Source organism: Salmo salar, chromosome ssa29, assembly GCF_905237065.1.
Source record: "Salmo salar chromosome ssa29, Ssal_v3.1, whole genome shotgun sequence".
In the NCBI taxonomy this organism is placed as follows: Eukaryota; Metazoa; Chordata; class Actinopteri; order Salmoniformes; family Salmonidae; genus Salmo; species Salmo salar.
The window spans coordinates 31,097,036-31,116,541 of NC_059470.1; the positions used below are offsets into that span (position 1 = coordinate 31,097,036).

General features: G+C 41.6%; 1 protein-coding gene across 4 annotated transcripts; it reads left to right on the plus strand.

The window, feature by feature from the left end:
- The first annotated feature begins 206 nt into the window (after positions 1 to 206).
- LOC106590592 (uncharacterized) lies at positions 207 to 17,315 on the plus strand. 4 transcript variants are annotated; one of them, XM_014181705.2, is made up of 5 exons: positions 238 to 387; positions 14,923 to 15,051; positions 15,157 to 15,234; positions 15,336 to 15,455; positions 15,607 to 17,315. In XM_014181705.2, exons 1-5 carry the CDS (start codon positions 274 to 276, stop codon positions 15,892 to 15,894), a joined length of 729 nt encoding a protein of 242 aa, XP_014037180.1. In that variant the 5' UTR covers positions 238 to 273; the 3' UTR covers positions 15,895 to 17,315. The 4 variants fall into 4 exon arrangements, with proteins under 4 accessions (XP_045566924.1, XP_014037182.1, XP_014037180.1 ...); XM_014181706.2 differs by having other exon boundaries at positions 267 to 387; positions 14,985 to 15,051; XM_045710968.1 differs by lacking the exon at positions 15,336 to 15,455 and having other exon boundaries at positions 207 to 387; positions 14,985 to 15,051; positions 15,610 to 17,315.
- The last annotated feature ends 2,191 nt before the right edge of the window (positions 17,316 to 19,506 follow it).

Consider the following 19,506-nt stretch of genomic DNA (forward strand, 5'->3'; position numbering starts at 1 on the left):
ATGTTCCTTCCAAGGGACAACATCATTGACGTATGTCTATCATGTCAAGGTTTAGCCAACATATAGTGATACAAAATTATACTACTTCAAATTATTGGACATTAGGCTCAGGAGAGTATAAGAAAAACTTGGAAATAGCGAGATATTTGACTAACTTTTCATGCAAATATGCTGGTTTCTTCACTCTAGCTGGTTTCTGATTGGAGAAGTTCCAGGTGTTGCAATCGACTCCCCTTACTTTGCCCTAGTCTCCCCCCAGTGTGGGACGTCCCAATGGGCGGATTTCAGGAGAGTTTGACAAGTAAAACCCCCAGTGTCGATTCTCTCATCAAGTGTTGTCGCGCGTGTTTATCACTTGGCTGGAGTATGAGCGGACCAAAGCTACAGGTAGGTCGACTGCATTGGTGTTTCCGGTGATATCATGCGCAGCGTCAGCGACGCACTCAGCGCGTTTGGGGCTTGGCACGCGTGGATGGGGAGACGGGAGTAGGAATAGTTACTGTAATGCGCGCGCCATGTAAACATTTTATGCGTTCCCATCTGTTTTTACTTGGACAGTGAAGCGAAAACGTTTAATTTGAAGATATAGCCTACTCCAGCATTTTGGATTTGTGTGCAAATGTGTTTTTAGGAGGCGATAGTATAGTACAGAATGTCACATTTTATTCGAAGGTATCTGTTTTACCGTTTAGAAATGAAAGCACTGTATCTAGTTCCCCATTTGAAGGTGTCATATCATACGTATTTGGACAAATTCACTTAGTGGTTTAAAGTAATCAAAAGTTTAATATTTGGTCCCAAATAGAGCCCCACCGGTCAAATAGCAATAGAGTACCACAGTATGAGTCATAATACCCATAAAACCTGTCGGTCAAACAGGGAAATGTTTCCAATCGTTTTTCCAACATTCATTTTTTCCATGGGGGATTTTAGAAACACTTAAAATAAGGGCTGTGTTTCGTGTAGGTTTATCCTGGTGGGATGTTTTGATAACCGTGTGAATCTCTCTTGGACAAGGTGACTTATACATTTTTCTCCCTGGTCCCTAAAAGAAATAGACACATTTAAAAGTGTTGACTAGATTACTAATGGGGTGGCAGGTAGCCTAGTGGTTAGAGCTTTTGGCCAGTAAGAGAAAGGTTGGTAGATCAAATCCCTGAGCTGACAAGGTAAAAATCTGTCGTCTGCCCCTGAACAAGGCAGTTAACCCATTGTTCCCTGGTAGGCTGTCATTGTAAATAGGAATTTGTTCTTAACTGACTTCCTTAGTAAAATAATGTATTCATTCTATCACCCCTTTTCTGGTGAGCACTACTTTATTTAGTCTTCTGGGGCAACAAGTTATGACAGAAGAGAGGCTGCATATATCTAACTATAGTTGACAAACAATGGCCTCCCAAATGTCGGAAATTATAAGCAGAAAGTTGTCTAAATTAGGGGTGAAAATAGCAAGTAGGCTATACGGTCCAGTACGGCGTATGAGCAAAATAAATTATTGTGGAATTATTATGGTGGATCAAACTGCTCAAGGAGTCTACTTTTTTTAAGTGATTTGTTTGACAGTCAGATGAAAACATCATCACACAACACCCATGGTACGCGAAACTGAGCCTGCACAGACCGTAAAAACAACAGTAAACAGGATAAGATATTTACATGCCACTGTATCCCGTCTAAGATCAGTATATACCATGCATCTTATCTGGGTTTCTCATAACCGGGATACAAGCTTTTTAAGGTTATTGTAAATGGGATATGATGTTTACATGTGCCAACTCAAAAACAGAATACTTGAGTATCCCGAATAATAACAGGATATTGGCATGTATGTAAACATGGTCATTGACATTCTGATTGAATCTATTCAGTTTGTGTTGGAAAGGAAAAGAGTTAATACTGTGGAGAGAAAAAAAAGATCCAATCTTTTACTTTGCTGGTCTCTGGAGAGAGAAATCTAGCTAGCTAGGGACATTTCCATCTAAAAGGACCCATGAGCACCAACATGTGAAGTGCATAGAAGCATGGTAAATTGGGTGTCAAATCAAAGCTATTAGTCTATTTTTTTTTTTTAAATGAAGGCATAGGCAAAAGTATGTGGACACCCCTTCAAAAAGGGTGGCTACTTTGAAGAATCTCAAATATATAAAATATATTTTGATTTGTTTAACACTTTTTTGTTTACTATTTGATTCCATATGTGTTATTTCATAGTTCTGATGTCTTCACTATTATTCTACAATGTATAAAATAGTACAAATAAAGAATAACCCTGCAATGAATAGGTGTCCAAACTTTTGATTGGTACTGTGTGTGTATATATATATATATATATATATATATATATATATATATATATATATATATATATATATATATACAGCTGAAGTCGGAAGTTTACATACACTTAGGTTGGAGTCATTAAAACTTGTTTTCAACCACTCCACACATTTCTTGTTAACAAACTATAGTTTTGGCATGTCGGTTAGGACATCTACTTTGTGCATGACAAAAGTAATTTTTTTCAAGAATTGTTTACAGACAGAGTACTTCTCTTATAATTCACTGTATCACAATTCCAGTGGGTCAGAAGTTTACATACACTAAGTTGACTGCCTTTAAGCAGCTTGGAAAATTCCAGAAAATTATGGCATGGCTTTAGAAGCTTCTGTTAGGCTAATTGACATCATTTGAGTCAATTGGAGGTATACCTGTGGATGTATTTCAAGGCCTACCTTCAAACTCAGTGCCTCTTTGCTTGACATCATGGAAAAATGTAAAGAAATCAGCCAAGACCTCAGAAACAAAATGGTAGAGCGCCACAAGTCTGGTTTATCCTTGGGAAAGATGTCCAAACGCCTGAAGGTACCACGTTCATCTGTACAAACAATAGTACGCAAGTATAATCACCATGGGACCACGCAGCCATCATACCGCTCAGGAAGGAGACGCGTTCTGTCTCCTGGAGATGAACGTACTTTGGTGCGAGAAGTGCAAATCAATCCCAGAACAACAGCAAAGGACCTTGTGAAGATGCTGGAGGAAACAGGTACAAAAGTATCTATATCCACAGTAAAACGAGTCCTATATTGACATAACCTGAAAGGCTGCTCAGCAAGGAAAAAGCCACTGCTACAAAACCGCCATAAAAAAATCCAGACTACATTTGCAACTGCACATGGGGAAAAAGATCGTACTTTTTGGAGAAATGTCCTCTGGTCTGATATATAACTGTTTGGCCATAATGACCATCGTTATGTTTGGAGGAAAAAGGCGGAGGCTTGCAAGTCGAAGAACACCCTCCCAACCGTGAAGCACAGGGTGACAGCATAATGTTGTGGGGGTGCTTTGCTGCAGGAGGGACTGGTGCACTTCACAAAATAGATGGAATCATGAGGGAGGGAAATTATTTGGATATATTAAAGCAACATCTCAAGACATCAGTCAGGATGTTAAAAAGCTTGGTCGCAAATGGGTCTTCCAAATGGACAATCACCCCAAGCATACTGGCCATCACAAAGCCCTGACCTCAATCCTATAGAAAATGTGTGTGGCAAAATGGCTTAAGGACAACAAAGTCAAGGTATTGGAGTGGCCATCACAAAGCCCTGACCTCAACTCTATAGAAAATATGTGGGCAGAACTGAAGAAGCGTTTGCGAGCAAGGAGGCCTACAAATCTGACTCAGTTACACCAGCTCTGTCAAGAGGAATGGGCCAAAATTCACCCAACGTATTGTGGGAAGCTTGTGGAAGGCTACCTGTAACATTTCATCCAAGTTAAACAATTTAAAGGCAATGCTACCAAATACTAATTGAGTGTATGTAAACTTCTGACCCACTGGGAATGTGATGAAAGAAATAAAAGCTGAAATAAATCATTCTCTACTATTATTCTGACATTTCACATTCTTAAAATAAAGTGGTGATCCTAACTGACCTAAAACTGGGAATTTTTACTAAGATTAAAGGAATTGTGAGTTTAAATGTATTTGGCCAAGGTGTATGTAAACCTCCGACTTCAACTGTAGAATGACACAAATATTAATTTCCACAAAGTTTGCTGCTTCAATATCTTTAGATATTTTTGTCAGATGTTACTATGGAATTCTGCAGTGTAATTACAAGCATTTTGTAAGTGTCAAAGGCTTTTATTGACAATTACATGAAGTTGATGCAAAGAGTCAATATTTGCAGTGTTGACCCTTCTTTTTCAAGACCTCTGCAATCCGCCCTGGCATGCTGTCAATTAACTTCTGGGCCACATCCTGACTGATGGCAGCCCATTCTTGCATAATCAATGCTTGGAGTTTGTCAGAATTTGTGGGTTTTTGTTTGTCCACCCGCCACTTGAGGATTGACCACAAGTTCTCAATGGGATTAAGTTCTGGGGAGTTTCCTGGCTATGGACCCAAAATATCAATGTTTTGTTCCCCGATCCACTTAGTTATCACTTTTGCCTAATGGTAAGGTGCTCCATCACCAGAATATACTATGTATTTATTTGGACAGTGAAGCTAAAACATTTAATTTGGCTCTATACTCCAGGATTTTGGATTGAAAATCAAAATTTGATCTCAAATCCAAATTCATGTTCTGAGGCGACAATACAGAATGTCACCATTAATTTGAGGGTATTTACATACATAGATGTGGAAATTCTTACACAGGGACACTCAAAGTTAATCTTAAGTGAATCATTGTTTATTGTCAGAGTGCTGGAGAGGTTCCAACCAACTAGTCCCTGGGCAGACCCAGCAGTTGTCTTATATGCGGATATACACAGTTATATTTGCATGATTTAGCATAATTCATTCATCATTGGCAATGCTCTGGATTGAGTTTCAGCCCTGAGGGCTGCTCAAAGTTCTGATCTGTCCTCTGAATCATGTTTTCACACCCTCTTCAAGGAGGTGTTCGACCATTCAGTTTTAGGTCGTCACACCGGGGACCTGTTATGTGAGATGCGACAGGGCCGTCGCTCCACCACTGAGTATGCCATTGAGTTCCGTACCATGGCTGCCGGCAGTGGATCGAGTGAACCAGCTCTCCTTGCAGTCTACCGGAGGGGTCTTAACTTCACTAGGGTAGGGAGCAGCATTCAAAATTTTGGATGAAAAGTGTGCCCAAATTAAACTGCCTGCTACTCAGGCCCAGAAGCTAGGATATGCATGTAATTAGTAGATAGGGATAGAAAACACTCAAAAGTTTACAAAACTGTTAAAATAATGTCTGTGAGTATAACAGAACTGATTTGGCAGGCGAAAACCTGAGAAAAATCCATCCAGGAAGTTGTAATTTTTAATTTTTGTAGTTTTCTATTCAATGCTATTACAGTCTCCATTGACTTAGGACTCAAATTGCAGTTCCTATGCCTTCCGCTAGATGTCAACAGTCTTTAGAAATTGTTTCAGGCTTGTATTCTGAAAAATGAGGGAGTAAGACCAGTCTGAATGACTGGACCCTAAAGTGTCAGAGCTTTTTCATGCGCAATCCTGAGAGCGCGCCTTTCTTGTTTACCTTTTATATTGACGACGTTATTGTCCGGTTGAAATATTATCGATTATTTAGGCTAAAAACAACTTGAGGATTGAATATAAACATCATTTGACATGTTTCTATGAACTTTACGGATACAATTTGGATTTTTTGTCTGCCTGTTGTGACTGCGTTTGAGCCTGTGGATCACTGAAGAAAACGCGCGAACAAAACGGAGGTTTTTGGATATAAACAGGGACTTTATCAAACAAAACAAACATTTATTGAGTAAATGAATGTCTTCTGAGTGCAACCATATGAAGATCATCAAAGGTAAGTGATTCATTTTATCTCTATTTTTGACTTGTGTAACTGTTCTACTTGGCTGGTTACTGTTTGTAATGATTTGTCTGCTGGGCGATGTTATCAAATAATCGCATGGTCTGCTTTCGCCGTAAAGCTTTTTTGAAATCTGACACCGTGGTTGGATTCCTAAGAAGTTAAACTTTAAACCTATGTATAACATGTTTTCTGAATTTTATAATGAATATTTCTGTTTTTGAATTTGGCGCTCTGCAATTTCACTGGAGTTTGGCCAGGTGGGACGCTAGCGTCCCAGGTTGGCCAGGTGGGACGTACACTAGTGAGGTTAATCGGGAGTTACAGATCGAACTGGCCCGCAGAGGAGATTTAACGGACCTAAACCAATACATCCGGATGTCCATATCCATTAGCAACCTACTGGTGGACTGCAGACCTATTCAGTTGCCCATGGCCTGTGAGTCTTCCACGCCTGTCTCTCGTCCACCACGGTCTAATAGCCCCGAACCCATGCAACTTGGCCGCGCCCCTCTCACGCCTGCTGAGAGACTCCAGAGGTTAACCTCTCTAGGGTAGGGGGCAGTATTTTCACGGCCGGATAAAAAACTTACCCGATTTAAACTGGTTACTACTCTTTTCCAGAAACGAGAATATGCATATAATTGGTAGATTTGGATAGAAAACACTCTAAAGTTTATAAAACTGTTTGAATGGTGTCTGTGAGTATAACAGAACTCATATGGCAGGCCAAAACCTGAGAAGATTCCATACAGGAAGTGCCCTCTCTGACCATTTCTTTTGCTTCTGTGGCATCTCTGTCGAAAATACAGGATCTCTGCTGTAACGAGACAATTTCTAAGGCTTCCATAGGCTCTCTGAAGGCGCCAGAAAATGGAATGAGATCTCTGCTGTCTCTGGGCTAGGTACAGGAGAGCTGTTTGTGAGTGGTCAGGCTGGTGGCTCAGAGACAGGAGATGCACGGCCCCGAGAAGTGGCCATGTTTTTCTTTCAGCCTTTGAACGAAAACAACGTCGCCCGGTTGGAATATTATCGCTATTTTACGAGAAAAATATCATAAAAATTGATTTTAAACAGCGTTTGACATGCTTCGAAGTACGGTAATGGAATATTTTTAATTTTTTTGTCACGACATGCGTCCGCGCGTCACCGTTCGGATAGGGACCTGAACGCACGGTCAAAACAGAGGATATTTGAACATAACTATGGATTATTTTGAACCAAAACATTTGTGGTTGAAGTAGAAGTCCTGGGAGTGCATTCTGACGAAGAACAGCAAAGGTAATCCAATTTTTCTTATAGTAATTCTGAGTTTAGTGAACGCCAAACTTGGTGGGTGTCAAATTAGCTAGCCCGTGATGGCGAGCTATCTACTCAGAATATTGCAAAATGTGCTTTTGCCGAAAAGCTATTTTAAAATCTGACACCGCGATTGCATAAAGGAGTTCTGTATCTATAATTCTTTAAATAATTGTTATGTATTTTGTAAACAATTATCAAGAGTAATTTAGTAAATTCACCGGAAGTTTTCGGTGTGTTTGCTAGTTCTGAATGTCACATGCTAATGTAAAAAGCTGTTTTTTGATATAAATATGAACTTGATTGAACAAAACATGCATGTATTGTATAACATAATGTCCTAGGAGTGTCATCTGATGAAGATCATCAAAGGTTAGTGGTGCATTTAGCTGTGGTTTGGGTTTATGTGACATATATGCTTGCTTTGAAAATGGCTGTGTGATTATTTCTGGCTGGGTACTCTCCTGACATAATCTAATGTTTTGCTTTCGTTGTAAAGCCTTTTTCAAATCGGACAATGTGGTTAGATTAACGAGAGTCTTGTCTTTAAAATGGTGTAAAATAGTAATATGTTTGAGAAATTGAAGTTATAGCATTTTTAAGGTTTTTGAATTTCGCGCCACTCGATTCCACTCGATTCCATTTCGTCCCACATACCCGAGAGAGGTTAAGTGAAACCCTGTTCCTCTATTGTGGAGAGAGTAACCGCCTACTCAATAGCTGTCTGATTCAACCACCCCCCACCCCCCTCATGAAGGCGTGACCACAACCCGTCCACTTCCGGTAAGCACCTCTACGTTTTTGAACATTACCTAAAGACAGTTTGGGATCCCGGCTCTTCTTTCTGCTAATGGGGTCACTCAGTTTGTGGAGGGACTAGTGGTCTCGGGGGCTGCAGGAAATTTTGACGAGCAATTGGCACATCAGTTAAGGGTCAAACTAATCCCTGTTAATCCTCCCTTTAGGATTAATGTGCTGGATGGACAACCTCTCGGAACCGGTCTTGTGACTCGCATGACCGAAAGTATCACCCTTCAGATTGGCCTCCTTCACTCTGAGTTCATTCAGTTAATCGTGTTGTCTTCACCTAAAGAACCCCTCATTCTCGGTCACCCCTGGCTAAGTCTTCACGACCCTGCCATCTCCTGGCGGCAAGGGGAACTGCTGTCATGGTCTCCCACCTGTTTTAAAAACTGCTTCAGTCCACCCTGTTGAGTCACCTCTATAGAAGGATCGGATTCTTCCATTCCAAACCACATCCCACCTGTATATGCCCAGTTCCTGAGTGTCTTTAGCAAGAAAAAGGCATCCATTCTGCCCCCTCATCGCCCGGAGGACTGCGTGATCAATCTCTTTCCTGGGGCATCGCCCCCTAAGGGTCGGATCTACCCCTTGTCCATCCCAGAGAATGAGGCTATGGTCAACTATATAGAAGAGGCTCTCGACGTGGGATTCATCCGTCCATTCACATCTCCGGCTGCATTCCGATAATTTTTATTGCTTTTAAATCTTTTAAATGAATTTTTATCTTATTAACACTTTATTCTAGCTAGCTATTTGTAGCAATCAAGTAAACACTTGCCATCAAGAATCGCTTCCCTCTTCCTCTGATTCCGGCCGCACTAGAACAAGTTGGACAGGCTACCATCTACTCCAAACTGGACCTACGTAGTGCTTACAAGCTGGTAAGTATCCGAAGTGGGGATGAGTGGAAGATGGCATTCATCACCGCTAGGGGTCACTACCAATACCTGGTTATGCCCTATGGTCTCACCAATGCTCCCGCAGTCTTCCAGTCCTTCATGAAGGAAGTTTTCCAGTACATGATCAACCAGTTCCTCATCGTGTACATTGACGATATCTTGATCTACTCTCACTCCCTTGCAGAACACGTACAGCATGTGCAACAGGTCCTCCGACTACAGGACCACCATCTTTATGTCAAGGCCGAGAAGAGCGCCTTTCACGTTACTACGGTAACCTTCCTAGGGTTCGTGCTGACACCAGGAGGGGTCAACATGGACGAAGGCAAAGTCACGGCCGTGATTAATTGGCCCAAACCTACCACGGTAAAGGAACTACAACATTTTCTAGGATTCTCCAACTACTACCGCCGGTTCATCCGAAACTGCAGCAGCACAACCGCTCCTCTCTCAGCTCTCACCAATCTAAAAACCCATACCCTCCAATGGACCGACACCACCCTTAATGCATTTGAGACCTTGGAACGCCTCTTCACCTCTGCACCCATCCTTAGGCAGCCAGATCCTACCGTTCCTTTTGTTCTGGAGGTGGATGCATCCGAGGTCGGCGTGGGAGTGGTTCTCTCCCAGCGGGTCGGGACACATACCAAATTACACTCGTGTCTGCTTTTCCAAGAAAGTGTCACCCGCTGAGAGGAACTATGATGTCGGGAACCGAGAGCTCCTCGCCATTAAGCTGGCAATCGAAGAGTGGCGCCACTGGTTAGAGGGAGCTCATCACTCATTCCTTGTCCTTACAGACAACCGCAATGTGGAGTAATTAAGAAGTGCTAAGAGGCTCAACCCCAGACAGGCTTGCGGGGCACTCTTCTTCACCCTCTTCAACTTCACCATCACCTTTCTGCCCGGCAAGAAAAATGTGAAGGCTGATTCTTTATCCCGTATATTTGACACCCCTTCCTCTAACTCAGCTCCCGAGCCCATCCTGCCTCCGTCTTGGGGACCCATACAGTGGGAAATCGAAGCAGCCATCCAAGAGGCCCTACACCACGCCCATTGTCGCGCCATTCATCTGCCACTATCACCTCATGTTTCAGCACGATAATGCATGGCCCCATGTCACAAATATCTGTACACAGTTCCTGGAAGCTGAAAATGTCGCCTTCTTCCATGGCCTGCATACTCACCAGACATGTCACCCATTGAGCATGTTTGGGATACTCTGGATCGATGTGTATGACAGCGTGTTCCAGTTCCAGCCAATATCCAGCAACGTCGCACAGCCATTGAAGAGGAGTGGGACAACATTCCACAGGCCACAATCAACAGCCTGATCAACTCTATGTGAAGGAGATGTGTTGCGCTGCATGAGGCAAATGGTGGTCACACCAGATACTGACTGGTTTTCTGATCCACATCCCTACCTTTTTTTCTAAGATTTCTGTGACCAACAGATGCATATCTGTATTCCCTGTCATGTGAAATTCATAGAATCAGGCCTAATGAATTTATTTCAATTGACTAATTTCCTTATATGAAATGCAACTCAGTAAAATCTTAGAAATTGTTGCATGTTGCGTCTTTTAATATTTTTATTCAGAATAGATCCAAGTTGGCTAGACTTTATATTTAAAGATAAGCTGGCTACTCACTAGCACATTGGCTTGAGAGATTGTTTGAGACCTGTGTTCATTTTCAATAACTCCTGCTACAAGAAGTTGGTCATTGTTTTTAGCAGATGTGGGTTGTGCAAATATTGAATTTTCATAGACAGACTTGAAAGCCAGAGCAGTGATTAATTCTAAAAAGCAGGTTAAACTATTTTGATAATTTCATTATTTTACCTTATGGTTGTGGAAGGCTTTTATAGTCAGGTTAGGTATAATTTTACATCCAGTGCATTGACCTTTTTTAATCGTGCAACAAAGCTTATTTAGAGAAAACATTAAAACAAAATCTATATATTGTGAATCGCCCGTGTAAAAAGGCCATATTGCCCAGCCCTATTTGGAACTCTTTCTTATTGATCTATTAAGTAACTGATCACCTGGTGATGTCACCAGCAGGCCAAAACTCCATCCCACAAAACAGGCTGAAATTTCAGGTCTTTTCAAACATCTCTTACACTAAAAGGGCATTATCATAATTTTCACAATTTCACAGTAATATTCCAACCTCATCATGTGGACATGTATATAAAACACAGCAAAATCCCTTTTTTGACTGCACTGGGCCTTTAAAGGTCATGTCTTGCTGTTCGCCAACCACGCAGGGAGATTGATAGAGAAACAAGCCCGGGAAATTTTAGGCTTATAGCTAAGAATGTACAGAAGCGGTTTCAGTGAGAAACACTACAATTTATGCCAACTTTTGTAAATGTGGTGGGAGTGGCATCTTTTTGTGAATATGAACCAAGTAGCCTACATACAAATGGTAGGTTAGAAACAATAGACGACTGCATATCTAGCCAAAGTTCAGTTATGACGTACAGAATTATAAACACCATAATATAATCAATGCTGATTGGCTGACATTCGTAGTATATCAGCGCGTTTACCACGGGTATGACAAAACATTTATTTTTACTGCTCTAATTACGTTGGTTACCACTTTATAATAGCAATAAGGCACCTCGGGGGTTTATGATATATGGCCAATATACCACGGCTCTGTGTTGCGTCGTGCTTAAAACCAGCCCTTGGCCTTGGTATGTTGACCATATGGATAAGAGCTTCTGCTAAATGACTAAAATGTAAATGATTTACATATTTTCAGTAAAAACTTTATTTTGATTAATTTATTCATACTATTTCATCCTTCCACAAGATATATTCCCGACCCAAATCTAGGGTTGCTACCCAGGCCGGCTGGTCGTTCGTTCTATCGGTTCAGTTGCCAGAGACGCGACCCAGTTGTTGTCATTTTAATCTGTACAGTCGTATGAAAAAGTTTGGGCACCCCTCTGAGGCTGCATAATAATTTACTCTGTCGTCACAGAAAATGATCACAGTGGCGTGCCATTCATTTTCTAATAAAAGCTGAGTACTGGGGTATTGTCCAGACAAAGATTTTTAGTGTAGAAATATTAAGTTGTATGAAATTAAATCAGATGTGAAAAATAGGCTATGCAAAAATTTGGGCACCCTTGTCATTCTGTTGATTTGAATACCTGTAACTAATTAGCACTGATTAAATGGAACACACAATTGGTTTGGTGAGCTCATTAAGCCTTGAACTTCATAGACAAGTGCATCCAATCATGAGAAAAGGTATTTAAGGTGGCCAATTGCAAGTTGTTGTTCTCTTTGACTCTCCTCTGAAGAGTGGCAACATGGGGGCCTCAAAACAACTCTCAAATGACCTGAAAACAAAGATTGTTCAACATTATGGTTTAGAGGAAGGCTACAAAAAGCTATCGCAGAGATGTAAGCTGTCACTGTCCACCCCGAAGGAACATAGTGAGGAAATGGAAGACCACAGGCACAGTTCTTGTTAAGGCCAGAAGTGGCAGGCCAAGTAAAATATCGGAGAGGCAAAGGCGAAGGATGGTGAGAATGGTCAAAAACAGCCCACACACCACCTCCAAAGACCTACAACATCATCTTGCTGCAGATGGTGTCACTGCATCGTTCAACAATTCAGCACACTTTGCACAAGGAGAAGCTGTATGGGAGAGTGATGTAGAAGAAGCCTTTTCTGCACACACACCACAAACAGAGACGCTTGAGGTATGCAAACGCACATTTGGACAAGCCAGCTTCATTTTGGAATAAGGTGCTGTGGACTGATGAAACAAAGATTGAGTTATTTGGTCATAACAAGGGACGTTATGCATGGCGGCAAAAGAACAGTGTTCCAAGAAAAACACTTGCTACCCACAGTAAAATTTGGTGGGGGTTCCATCATGCTGTGGGGCTGTGTGGCCAGTGCCGGTACTGGGAATCTTGTTAAAGTTGAGGGTCGCATGGATTCCACTCAATATCAGCAGATTCTTGGGAATAATGTTGAAGAATCAGTCACAAAGTTGAAGTTACGCCGGGGCTGGATATTTCAACAAGACAATGACCCAAAACACTGCTCAAAATCTACCCGGGCATTTACACAGAGGAACAAGTACAATGTTCTGGAATGGCCATCCCAGTCCCCAGACCTGAATATCATTGAGAATCTGTGGGATGATTTGAAGCGTGCTATCCATGCTCGGCAACCATCAAACCTAACTGAACTGGAGATGTTTTGTAAGGAGGAATGGTCCAAAATACCTTCATCCAGAATCCACACACTCATTGGAGGCTATAGGAAGCGTCTAGAGGCTGTTATTTTAGCAAAGGGAGGCTCTACTAAATATTGATGATTTTTCTATTGGGGTGCCCAAATTTATGCACCTGTCTAATTTTGTTTTGATGCATATTGCACATTTTCTGTTAATCCAATAAACCTCATTTTACTACTGAAATATTACTGTGTCCATCAGTTATTTGATAGATCAAAATGAAATTGCTGATCCAAACACCCAATTATTTATAAATGGAAATCATGGAAATTGTCAGGGGTACCCAAACTTTTTCATACGACTGTATCTGTGGACACAATCCAGTTGTTCGTTCTAAATGCTCTATTGCCAGACGGGCTGGCAACGTTCTTATCCTTTGCTGCTTAGCTAGCCTACTATGGCTAACTTACAGTCATGTCTAACAGTGCAGCCAGAATAACAACAAAGTATCTGCATTTGCGTTTGTTTAAGCTGTTTTCTAGTGATATTTATTTGGATACATCCATATCAATGAGCTAATGATGTGAGATTTCACCTGGCATAGAAAATGTGCTCTCTTGTCAGGACAGTGTTGTTCAGAGGAGCTAGCCAACAACACAGCTAACACAATAACTTCAAACTGAAGCTGGAAAGACTGCAACCTCCGAAATAAATGATGCCGATTGATGATTTTGACTGGCTGAGAAACGCTGCCTTCCTGCCTGTCCGTCTCATCCTGACTCCCGACACATTCATTACTATGCGACAGCTGGAAATCCAATTTGAATATTAAAACAATATTGCAAATGTCAGAGAGACAGACACCAAGGTTTATACAAATCTCCACTGTTAAAAACTAAATGGGCTGATGAGACAGTGGATTGCGCAGTCAGATGGAACAGAGTAAATAGGTATTTCAACTTCATAGATTTAGCTGGTGGTAACGTGTGGAATAGACACCAGATGGAATGCGGTTTTAACCAATCAGCATTCAAGATTAGACCAACCCATTTTATAATTTCCTGTAAAATCACGGTATATTTGCATGGTAGAATTCAATGGCTTTAGTTCATTTTTACATGTTTTGTTTGAGCAGATTTTGAAAGCAGAAGTCGATTAGAAAACAGTATTAGTATTGTTGAATTCGATTGTCATAATAGCAAGCTAGGACTGTTTGGTTAGCTAAACTAGCAAATCTGTTTGGTTACCAACTGAAACTACCATAGCTATCTAGTAAACTTGCTATCTACTTCAGTGGATGTTGAAGAATTTATACCGGCAAATGAACACATTTTTTTGTGGCAAATGTGTTAAATTGTAGCCATGCTATAAAAGGGATAATCAACTCATGGCTCTATACATTCTCTGGAAAATAATTTCAACACTGTGGAAGGTCAGTTCCGCTCCGCAAGTGCGTCGTGGAACACACATTCCACAGAGTTCATTATTTTCCATAAAACGCTGATATTGTTGAAATCAGTCCTGGCAAAATAGCCTAGTATTATTATGCTCTAGTCTAGGCTTTTGTGTAAGCAAACTAAGGTGTTTTGGCATTTTTTTTATAATTCCGAAAACATGTGACCATCTGTCTGTAGTTCCACAGTAGGCTAGGCTACTGCCAGACCAGAGATCCCTTGTAAAAATAACAAAAACCTCAATGGCACTCACCTGGATCGGTAAAGTATGAATAGGTCAAAAATGTCTTATTTTAACTGGTGTGAATAATGCTACAAGACTGATTTTTGTACACCTTTCTGTCTCTCTCACTCTCTCTCTGTATGTCTCTCTCTCTCTGTATGTCTCTCTCTCTCTGTATGTCTCTCTCACACACACACACACACACACACACACACAGCATCTTCTTGGCACCTCTGTCTTTTCTCTCATGCTGCTACCTCTGGTGTTGTCTTGTGACAGCAACCGTACTATGAGAGAGATCGTTGAGGACTACGAGACTGTCATCTCCCTGCTCCTTCAGAACCTTGTAAGTAACATGATGGACAAGGAGTTTTCATGTTGCCATTGAGATATCAATAGAGTTTATGGAGTTTAAACTGTGTTAAACTGAGATCTCTGCTCTCACTCCTAGGAGAACAACATCACTGAATCATTAAAAGTGTCTCATAAAAGCTGCACAGGGGAAATGCCTGAATGTGAGAAGGATAACGTGAGTATTTACAATATTCTGAACAATCCACTGTTTCTTCTAAAAATCTACTCTGGACTTCCTTCCATCTAAATTATTGCTCTGGTCACATTGTTTTGTAGGAGAGACAGTTTATTTACAACATGATGTGTAGCCATACCAGACTCATTAGGCTCTTTAAGCTAGAGAGGCTCAAGAGAGAAATCCTGTGCTCACTGGGCCGCTACTGTCCTAGAAAACAGGTGAGATCCATTCATTAGTAGAACTAACGTTACCAACTATTAAACCAACTACACTTCTCCTTACATCTAATCAGTGTATTTCTCCTGACCAAAGATATTGATTGAGCATATTATTATTGTGTTGTCAATGTTCCGGTTTCTCAACGTCCAGAAGAGTTCACAAGGACAGCACACAACCCATCAGCATCAGAGGAGAAAGAAGAAGAAGCCAGGAGGAGAAACGGTGGAGGAAAAAGAGAGAACGGAGGAGAACAGAGGGACCACGGAGGGAGGGGAGAGGTTGGACAGTGGGAAACAGCAGGGACGGTTGAGAAAGGAGATAAGCAGGAGCACAGAGGCCATGAAAAGGAGGAGGAGACAGTGTGGACTGAAGGTGTTTGTGGACAGCCTGCAGGTGTGCTACATGTCCCTGGCTGAAATACATGGAGACCTGAAATGAGAGGAGAGATGAGGCAGAGCTAACCGCACCAAGCATTCATTTACCACTTTCTTGCAGGTATACCCCTTTATGCATATCAGTGGGTAACTGGCAAAATCAGAGGGGTGGAGAGTGTTTTTAAACCATGGGGGCTGTTTGCATTTCAAATTAGGAAGGGGTTAAACAATGAAGTGTTAATTCATTTACCTGCAAAAAAGCAAAGAGAAACATTCACACAGATTCATTCCTGTATTTTGTTTACAGGGTCTGTGAAAATGCAGGAATCATGACTAGGTCTTTAGGTGCTTTTTATTTTCCATGCTTTCTACACCTTTCATAAGCTAGGTTTCCATTCAACTGGTGACAGATGTGAATATTCTAAAATGCACATAAAAAAATATGCAAATTTTCCCACCAGACATGTTTCCATCAAATTTACTTGTTGCTGATAAAAGGCTGTGCGTAAGGATGGAGTGCACATAAAAATTACTTTTGCAGTTAAATTACCATGTACAGAATAAAAAAATACAAGTTAAATGGCTTTCCATTGAATTTAACTCTACTGATGGTTTTGTCACTAAACATGTTGAGTTATATAACGATTGTACCCACTCAGGTATTGGCATGTACGCTCTATCGCAGATACAGTGCCTACATGATGAGATTGTTATTGACAAAAGAGCAAGATCATTTTTGTTTGTCAAACAGCAGCCAAGCATCGATCATCATGTCACCAGAATAAGACCCTCAATATTTATTGGAAAAGAGCATAAAGCCCATCACCTTACACTTTCACCACCCTGCAAAGTTCATCATAACTTATTTCATCTGCAGCCTAATAAACGACATGCTTTTCTGAGTCGTAGGAGGAGGACCACACACCATGTCATCACGTGCCTCCAAGTTTACTTCCATATGATGGTTATTATATCAATATTTGCACATAAGAGTTTCCGCTGCCATTTCTCGCATAATTCATTTGACAAACAACGATCCCATCTTGTCTAGAGTATTTTGTTTTGTCGACATTTGGAAAGTTTACCGACAAATTAGCTGTTTCCATCAAGCCTGTCTTGACATTTTTTATCCGACATGTACTTTACTCGCATAAAAATGTTAGCAGGAAACCTGGTTAGAAAAACTAATAGCTGGTATAAAAATGCAGGCATGGTAAATTTGTGGGTATTTGGTATGTGTATGAAAGGGATATTACTGTCAAATGTATACAGTTACTGTAAAAAGAAAGTGTATAGTAAATATCCTGTAAGGTAGTATAGTCTATATACAGTGCCTTCGGAAAGTATTCAGACTCTTTGACTTTTTCCACATTTTGTTAGTTTATGTTGTGGAATATTGACTCAAAATATTTCAGAGATACCGGAACTTGTAAATTCAATTAGACTTCATTACAAAGTAACAGAGCCGAGCAATTCCATGGAACAACCCCCCTTCTTATCACAGAGCTCTGTCTAGTTTTCCTTCTTTACATAACACATACTCCCTTGTATGTATATGATTAACTCACCTTGGCCTTGCACCACCATTATCTTCCAGTCTGGTGGTGGGGCCCTGGTTGGGATACAAAATAGAATACATTTATTGCATACATATTTTTCCAGTATTAGTTATTTTCCGATGATCCTAGATCAGTACAACCATGGTTTCTTTGTTACATGTTCTGCAGACATGCTGTTTCTACATGTCTGGTTATCAGCTTCATATACCGTTCCTGCTGACATGCAATTTCTACATGTCTGGTGATGAATTCCATATGTCTTTTCTGCTGACATTATGTTTTTACTGTAGTCTAATGGCCAACTCTATGTTTATCTAGCTCTGTCCATTTATCTGAGCTCAGCAGATATTCTGCCCACATATGTCTTATTCGTTATATATGTTTTTCTGTCTCCACACTTCAAAGTGATCAGTCCGAATACTGGAAATGTAGTCATTGGCATGAGTTTCGCTCCTACAGTTACAGCCTTATTCTAAAATGTAATACATCATTTTTTCCCCCTCATCAATCTACACACAATACCCAATAATGACAAAGCAAAAACAAGTTTGTAGACATTTTTGCAAATAAAAAAAAAACAACTGAAATATGACATTTACATAAGTATACTGCTCAAAAAAATAAAGGGAACACTTAAACAACACATCCTAGATCTGAATGAAAGAAATAATCTTATTAACTACTTTTTTCTTTACATAGTTGAATGTGCTGACAACAAAATCACACAAAAATAATCAATGGAAATCCAATTTATCAACCCATGGAGGTCTGGATTTGGAGTCACACTCAAAATTAAAGTGGAAAACCACACTACAGGCTGATCCAACTTTGATGTAATGTCCTTAAAACAAGTCAAAATGAGGCTCAGTAGTGTGTGTGGCCTCCACGTGCCTGTATGACCTCCCTACAATGCCTGGGCAAGCTCCTGATGAGGTGGCGTGTGGTCTCCTGAGGGATTTCCTCCCAGGCCTGGACTAAAGCATCCGCCAACTCCTGGACAGTCTGTGGTGCAACTTGGCGTTGGTGGATGGAGCGAGACATGATGTCCCAGATGTGCTCAATTGGATTCAGGTCTGGGGAACGGGCGGGCCAGTCCATAGCATCAATGCCTTCCTCTTGCAGGAACTGCTGACACACTCCAGCCACATGAGGTCTAGCATTGTCTTGCATTAGGAGGAACCCAGGGCCAACCGCACCAGCATATGGTCTCACAAGGGGTCTGAGGATCTCATCTCGGTACCTAATGGCAGTCAGGCTACCTCTGGCGAGCACATGGAGGGCTGTGCGGCCCCCCAAAGAAATGCCACCCCACACCATGACTGACCCACCGCCAAACCGGTCATGCTGGAGGATGTTGCAGGCAGCAGAACGTTCTCCACGGCGTCTCCAGACTCTGTCACGTGCTCAGTGTGAACCTGCTTTCATCTGTGAAGAGCACAGGGCGCCAGTGGCAAATTTGCCAATCTTGGTGTTCTCTGGCAAATGCCAAACGTCCTGCACGGTGTTGGGCTGTAAGCACAACCCCCACCTGTGGACGTCGGGCCCTCATACCACCCTCATGGAGTCTGTTTCTGACCGTTTGAGCAGACACATGCACATTTGTGGCCTGCTGGAGATAATTTTGCAGGGCTCTGGCAGTGCTTTTCCTGCTCCTCCATGCACAAAGGCGGAGGTAGCGGTCCTGCTGCTGGGTTGTTGCCCTCCTACGGCCTCCTCCACGTCTCCTGATGTACTGGCCTGTCTACTGGTAGCGCCTCCGTGCTCTGGACACTACGCTGACAGACACAGCAAACCTTCTTGCCACAGCTCGCATTGATGTGCCATCCTGGATGAGCTGCACTACCTGAGCCACTTGTGTGGGTTGTAGATGCCGTCTCATGCTACCACTAGAGTGAAAGCACCACCAGCATTCAAAAGTGACCAAAACATCAGCCAGGAAGCATAGGAACTGAGAAGTGGTCTGTGGTCCCCACCTGCAGAACCACTCAGACTTCCGGTTTGGAGCGAGCAGTCGCACCACGCTTCGCTCCACAGGTAATATTACACTTCGCTACATTACAACGGCTTGATTTGTTTTATCTGAGCAATTCTTCTTAGCTAGCTACATAGCCGTCTTT